Genomic DNA, 7,164 nt, shown 5'->3' with positions numbered 1-7,164 from the left:
GGGCCAATCCCAGATCAGCAGGATGGGCTACGTGGATCACATCTGCGGTGAGTGAACAGTGCATGGCTCTCTCTCTAAGAATGCAAGAGCTGCCCTCTTGGAGGAGAGTGATCTAAATCCGGTACTCTGAACCAGCCCTCAAGTGCCCCTTGGAAGATCTCAGGCAGAAGCATCAAGGGAAACAGCTGTCGGAGTTATGGGCATGACCTCATTCCCGGACATTTTGTGGTTAGTCCTTAAATCAGCCATTGTAGTCTTTTGCCACCCATGTTGTGCCAGGAATCAAAAGGGGAGGGGAAGTTCTGTCAGAGCTCTCCCAGATCAGTTCTGTCAGAGCTCTCCCAGATCAGTTCTGTCAGAGCTCTCTCAGCCTCACCTCCCTCACAAGGTCTCTGTTGTGGGGGGAGGAAAGGAAGGCAACTGTCTACTGCTTTGAGACTCCTTTGGTCAGTGTAAAACCCAGCTCTTCTTGTAATTCCAGGAGGTCTCTCCATCCCCCAGCTGGAGGTTGGCAACAGTATTATGTTCGCATGTTGAAGCTCAATGCCCCATTGACAATCCTGTGTCAGATGTCCAACATCCCCCTGTTATTTGGACTTTAGTGTCGGCTGTCACCTCGTAAAGTGCATCCTCTGACGGATGACTCTCTTGCATCCTGTTCGGGTGTCCAAGCCAGCAAAAGGGCCTGTGCAGAGAACAAGGCGGCTTTGTTAACTGGCTTTGGGGAGGCCATCTGGGCTGGTGAGCTAATCTCCCTAGGCCAGGCCAGGGAAGGGGATGTAAACAGTGGTGAGGGAAGCTGCCGTGTTCCTTCTCTCGAGAACCGGAAGTCATTTTGTGTTTGCAGAGTTTAAATCTGCAACAACAAGAGAAGCCAAGCACCAGGGCCGCTTGAAGAATAAAATAGGTTTTATTCAGAAGAGAAACAACTTTGCATCGGAGGAGAGAGTAGAGAGACCTAATGAACTGTTCTGCGTTCCGTCTGTTGTGTCTGTCAGTCCTGAGGCAAGCAGGGAGGAAGTATGCTCAAAAGAGCGGGAAGTCTTGAACTGAGCCAATCAGGACCCTCAAGAGAGTGTTTGAAAAATTCCAGGAAGTCCTGTTCTAAATATGCCAAATACACATCTCCTCGGGATGCCCCCTACAGGATATTCTTTATTATGTGCAGTCATGCACAATGCAGATCTCACAGATTCCAACAGTTTGCCTGGCACATGGCAAGATCCTTTTCATAGACTGCATTCCATGAGCCTTCAGGGAGGGCGGTATATGAATGAATGAATGAATCAATGAATGAATCAATGAATCAATGAATGAAATTACCTCTCCTGAACACAAAGAAGACTCAGGCTGGAAGAGCAGCTATGAAAAAAACACCCGGAACTCCCCAAGGGGAAGTGACCTAAAATAGCCTCACTCATTCCCCCTGCCTTCCGTTCCCATACTCTGGGGGCCTCTTGCAGTAAACCCACCTGATTTGTTCACTTGGACATTGCAATTGCTCGGCTATTCTACAAAGGAGTGGGATGCGGCTGTGTTGTTGACCAGAGCTGCTGAGCGATTCTGGAATAATTCTGGAGGCTAAATCTATCAATGGCTACTAGCCCTGGTGACTGAGGAGAACCTCCAAATTCTGAATCCCAGAGCCAGGAGGCAACATCAGGGAAAACCCGCTGGCCCTGCAGAGTTACTGGTTGGCCGCTGCATGAGACAGGATGCTGGACTAGATGGACCACTGGTCTGATCCAGCAGGGCTCTCCTTCCGTTAAGTCGAACAGAGTTACTGTTTGGCCGCTGCATGAGACAGGATGCTGGACTAGATGGACCACTGGTCTGATCCAGCAGGGCTCTCCTTCCGTTAAGTCGAGCAGAGTTACTGGTTGGCCGCTGCATGAGACAGGATGCTGGACTAGATGGACCACTGGTCTGATCCAGCAGGGCTCTCCTTCCGTTAAGTCAAGCAGAGTTACTGGTTGGCCGCTGCATGAGACAGGATGCTGGACTAGATGGACCACTGGTCTGATCCAGCAGGGCTCTCCTTCCGTTAAGTCGAGCAGAAGCTTGCCAAAGCAGGGGCCAGAAGAAACCATGGGTGGAGAAACAGGTTGTCATTGATGAGAAGGGGACAAGAAGGACTTGGAATTTGGGGGGGGGGGAGTCTCAAAGTGGTCCTGAGCAGGGGCTGTGTGTCATTGTGACACAGGAGAGAATTTCGTGGCAGGGAAATGATTATCCAACAAAGTAATCATGTGGGAGGAGGAATTCCATGCGCTGCCCGGTTGTCGCTCTTTAGCCAAAGTCTGGGCTGCCAAATCTCTCCTTTTTGGAATTGGAGTTTCTCCCCAGGGTGTTCTTCCCGTCCTGGTTTTCAGGCGCTCCCCCCTTCAGAGCCGACATTTCCCTGGCACAAACCAAGCCAGGTTGCGCATGACCAAGAGCTCGCTCGTGGCATGACAGAGGGGCATTTCCCACGGCTTAAAAATAGCACAATGGTTGCTGATTGAAAACGCTACTAATTTGCCATAACGCACGACGTCGTTAACGATCTGCAACAATCCTGAAACCGACCCGCCAAAAGCGCTTCGTTGTAGCGCTTTTAGGGGAATCCAGAAAACTGGATTCACCCTCCGGATAGCGATACACTCCTGCAACCAATCTGCAACAGTAGCGCTAAAGACCTGTGCGTTACCATTGTTGCGGGTTCTTCAAAGTCCCTCCTCCCGAGCCTGTCCTCGAAACTTCCGGCGAACTGTTCGCCATTTTTTTTTTCTCCGAGCGAGCGGGGATCTACGAGGCAACGGGACAGCGACTGGCTTTCAAGCACGATCACTTTAGGAAATTCTGCCCGGACACCACAAGAGTTTTTCACAAGCACAGTGGCACACACCGTCACGTTCCCTAAATTTGGCCAAAGCTTAAAACCCCGTCTACCATCGGCCAGTCCTAGCGGAGTCAACGTACAGGGAGCATTTTAAAAAATTCTCCTCTGAGCGTGCCAACGAACATTCGCCGCTCGCAGTCTCCTGCTTAGCTTAGAGGGGTTCAATAGACATGATTCGTGGTGATATCATGAGGGGCGGCTTATGTGTAGTGGGTCTTTGTGTGGTTCCCGGTGCGTGCTTGTGCTTGGGTGCGGACAACCCCTTCCATTGGCGGCTAGACCTCCGGCAAGCGGAGTTGCCGTCCCCCGTTCATTTTAAAAAATTTTCCTCTGAGCGTGCCAACGAACGGTCGCCGCTCGCAGTCTCCTGCTTAGCTTAGAGGGGTTCAATAGACATGATTCGTGGTGATATCATGAGGGGCGGCTTATGTGTAGTGGGTCTTTGTGTGGTTCCCGGTGCGTGCTTGTGCTTGGGTGCGGACAACCCCTTCCATTGGCAGCTATACCTCCGGCAAGCGGAGTCGCCGTCCCCCGTTCATTTTAAAAAACATTCCTCTGAGCGTGCCAACGAACGTACGCCAGTAACATGTCATGTTTGGTTGATTTATGCTGTGGCTGGTGAATATTATTGGGGAACTGCCGAGTACTGCCGCACTTGCTCTCGGTTGAACACCGGCATGCGTTTGTGTAATGGCGGACATTTTCCTAAAATGGCTCCCGCTGCATGTTCAAACTGCTCTTCTCTCGTGTAAACGAATCAGCGCATGCGTTAAGTCAAACAACAAGGGCGCCAATCTGGCCATTAGGAGCAGATCCTGTTCCCGCGCGAGGAGTTTTGAACGTGACATGTGACCTAATGTGGCCAATGCGCGTGTCCCCTACTGCCCTCTACCAATCAGGAGCCGGCTAGTCCCTTTGTCTTTGTGTGCGGGAAGGTATATGATCCGTTGCACCCTGCACCTTCCACCACCATTTTGCTCAGCTACCAGCGAAAGCAACATGGAATCGTCTTCTCAAGCCTCGTCCGTCCCTGCAACCGGCCGTGGCCCAACTTGGAGGGACGCGGAGATCAGGGACCTGATCGGGATTTTCTCGGAGGAGAAAATCCAGGACGCGTTCCAGTCCTCCCACAGGAATAGGGAGGTATTCGAACAAGTGGCCATTAAGATGCGCGCCCTGGGCCACAACAGGACCGGCCTTGAATGCCGGTCGAAGACCAAGACAATGAGGGCAGAGTATATGCGTGCCGTGAACCATAATAAGGGTTCCGGCAACGAGAAGGTTACCTGCCCCTACTTCGAGGAGCAGCGCCAGCTGTACGGAGACGGGGAAGGATCCGGCAGGCCGAAGCGCGTCGGCCGGAGCCTTAAGGTGGTTCGGAAGCCGGCTGCCCCGGTCGAGGAACCACCCGCTGAGGAGGATCCCGGCGAGGGCACCTCGTCCAGCTTTCGCCCTCCACCCCCCGTCCAGCAACGAGCCGCGGAATCGGTAACGCTGGACCTCATCGCCATCGTTCCTGGGGAGCCAGAGGAGGCTCCTGAGCAAACGCCCCTTGCCTCCGGTAAGTGATTTTATTTTTATTTTATATTTCCTTTTGAGCAAATGTGTGTTCTGACGTTTGGCCATCGTTTTCTCGTCAGTTCGTTGCAACGCATAAGATGGTAGGCTGTGGAGTGCTTGCTGTGTTTACTATTTGAAACGGTTTTAATTTTATAATTTAATTTTAATTTTTAAAAGATTTTAAAAGATGGTAGGCTGTGGAGTGCTTGCTGTGTTTACTATTTGAAACGGTTTTAATTTTATAATTTAATTTTAATTTTTAAAAGATTTTAAAAGATGGTAGGCTGTGGAGTGCTTGCTGTGTTTACTATTTGAAACGGTTTTAATTTTATAATTTAATTTTAATTTTTAAAAGATTTTAAAAGATGGTTGGCTGTGGAGTGCTTGATGTGGTTAGTATTTGAAACGGTCATGTTTAACCAACAGCCCCAAAATATTTGCTGCATGCCTCGCCCATAGGCCTTCTGCAGTACTTTGGCTCACTACTTTGGGAGCTTGCTTTGTGGTTCATGGTGTATGCTTGCTCATTTTTCACTATTTTCTGCTCTTGTCCACAGAGACACAGTTGCCAGGGACGGGGCCCCTCGAGTCTCCAGCAGCACCTGACGTGGATAGTGATTCGGGGGCATCAACTAACATTGGTAAGTATTAGTTAAAATAGGGGGGGGGGCTGTTTTGACTGCTTTGTGCTTTTCTGTTTGTGCAGGGCAGCAGCACTGCTAAGAGAAAGAAGAGAGTCCCTCTGCGTTGCTGGTGTAGCCTTTGAAGCTGGCTTTGCCACCCTTTGGTCCTAGATCTGTTTTTTTTTCCTTTTTTTGCAGATTTCATACCCGGAACACAGGAGGAGGAACAGCCTGGGTTGCTTGGACCTCCTGCACGGCGCAGGCGGATACAGATTCAAGATGGTGAGCGTGCATGACCTGTTCCTTTCGAGCCATAGCTGCAGGACAATGTCGCTAGGCACTAACCATGTGCTCCCTTTTAATTGTTGAGAGTCCTGCTGTGAAAGTAGGCAAAAGTAAAAGCACACCATGGGCAAACAAACAATAGCCATGTGCTCGCCGGGGATTGTTTAAATTCTTGGCAGGAAAACACGGGGACAAAAAAGAACACCATGTCCACCATGGTGTGTTTTGACTTTATTGATGTCACTAACAGTTTTGTTTCTCATTTTTTGCCAACAGAGGTTCTTTCAGATGAGGAGGAGGAACCACCCCTGGCTCCAGGCAGCCCACCACCTAGAGGTGCGCTCCCAGCAGAGGAGAGGCTTACGAGGGAACGCGGCAGGCTGAGGCGCGTCTCCGTCTTGACAAGCGTGGGAGAGAGGCTCCTTGAGCACTGCTATGAGGAGTCACGGCGTGCCGCTGCCGCTGACCAAGCCATGCTCACACTCATTGCCCAGGAGGGGAGAAAATTGAGGGCAGTCCTTAGAGAGACAAACCAAATCCTACGCGAAGGCGTGGAGGAGGTGCGACTGATAAGGAGACTCATGGAGAGGGCTGTAGTGGTCATGGAAAGGGCCTACCCTCCACAAATCGCCCCCGCCCCCCCACCACCACCCCCACCACCACCCACACCACCACCCCCACCACCACCCACACCAACACCACCACTTCCAGCACCCACCCCACCGACTCCCTCTCAGAATGCCTCCACCCAAACACGAAGGAGGACTATTCTCGGAAAGAGGAAAATAAAACCAGCAGACAAGTACTCCCCCTCCTAGTTTTGCCCACTTTTTCTATTTCATGTTATCTGTGTTTTGTTGTTTGTTGAATAAAGTTTATATTTTTGACTCTGTCTCTGTGTACCCTACTGTAGAATCTGCAAGGCCGAAAGCGGCCTCTCTAGTGATTGTCTATATTGTGGTACTGCTGTGTGGGTTGGAGGTTGGAGGGGTGTTAGTTCAAGGAGTTTTAGGAGTGTGGTGTGGGGTTAAATATGTGCGAGTTTAAGAAGTCACACTGGAGTCTTGTTATAAAATTTGCAATAACATTTTATTTTAAAAAACATTTTAACAGGGGAAAAACATTAGGGAATGAAACTTGGAGCCCCACCAGCACCACCACCCCCCACCCCCCTGGAAAACCTATTTTTTTTAACAAAACTATACATTTAACAGGGGAAAAACATTAGGGAATGAAACTTGGAGCCCCCCCCCCCCAACCCCTACCCCAAAACACAAACAGGAAACAAAACTCAGGTCCCACTGCTCCCCTGCCCAGCCCCTTCCATCTCCCTCACTCTCCTGCTCAACCTTCCCACGGACCCCCGGACTTTGCGGCGGAAGAGGTCCTCATCCTCCTTCTTCTTAACTGTGTGGGGAGGGAGAAAAAGTACACATTAGTGCCACACATATTTTCAAATTTCTTTAGTTTACATGCATACACTTTTAAGTGGCCTTAGCCACAGTGTGAGAAGAGTTGGGCAGTGGGGAACATAACCTACGTTCTTCCGCCTCCCTCTGTTACCTTTGCTGCTCAATCTCCCCTTTCAGCTCTGCCACTTGAGCCTCCAGGGAAGTAACTCTGGCCTCCATCGCACGCAGCCTTGCCTCCACAGTTTCAGCTATAGAAATCAAACAAAGAATTTAATAACACTTCAAATGGGAGCATCACAGCAGGCTCCCATATGGCTCCATGGGGGTACACACACATGGGTCTCCCGCACAGGCATAAAACTCTCACCTGCAGCCTGTCCCGAGGTGGAAGGTCCCTCTTCCT

The 7,164-nt window shown here is 50.5% G+C and overlaps 1 protein-coding gene across 1 annotated transcript; it reads left to right on the top strand.

Annotated features, from left to right (window-relative positions):
* Positions 1 to 2,485: 2,485 nt before the first annotated feature.
* On the top strand, positions 2,486 to 6,236 carry LOC143833427 (uncharacterized). The gene is made up of 4 exons (XM_077329257.1): positions 2,486 to 4,442; positions 4,999 to 5,082; positions 5,263 to 5,346; positions 5,626 to 6,236. The coding sequence occupies exons 1-4, from the start codon at positions 3,821 to 3,823 to the stop codon at positions 6,165 to 6,167; spliced, it is 1,332 nt and encodes a 443-aa protein (XP_077185372.1). The 5' UTR covers positions 2,486 to 3,820; the 3' UTR covers positions 6,168 to 6,236.
* The last annotated feature ends 928 nt before the right edge of the window (positions 6,237 to 7,164 follow it).

This window comes from Paroedura picta, chromosome 3 (assembly GCF_049243985.1).
Source record: "Paroedura picta isolate Pp20150507F chromosome 3, Ppicta_v3.0, whole genome shotgun sequence".
Classification (NCBI taxonomy): domain Eukaryota; kingdom Metazoa; phylum Chordata; class Lepidosauria; order Squamata; family Gekkonidae; genus Paroedura; species Paroedura picta.
Note: the sequence above shows the minus strand (reverse complement) of the source record. Positions and strands in the feature narration are given on the sequence as shown.

Coding starts and splice junctions, on each gene's coding strand:
- LOC143833427 (XM_077329257.1), top strand. CDS start 3,821: ATGATCCGTTGCACCCTGCACCTTCCACCACCATTTTGCTCAGCTACC. Junction 4,443..4,998: donor GCAAACGCCCCTTGCCTCCG/GTAAGTGATTTT, acceptor TCTTGTCCACAG/AGACACAGTTGCCAGGGACG. Junction 5,347..5,625: donor GCGGATACAGATTCAAGATG/GTGAGCGTGCAT, acceptor TTTTGCCAACAG/AGGTTCTTTCAGATGAGGAG.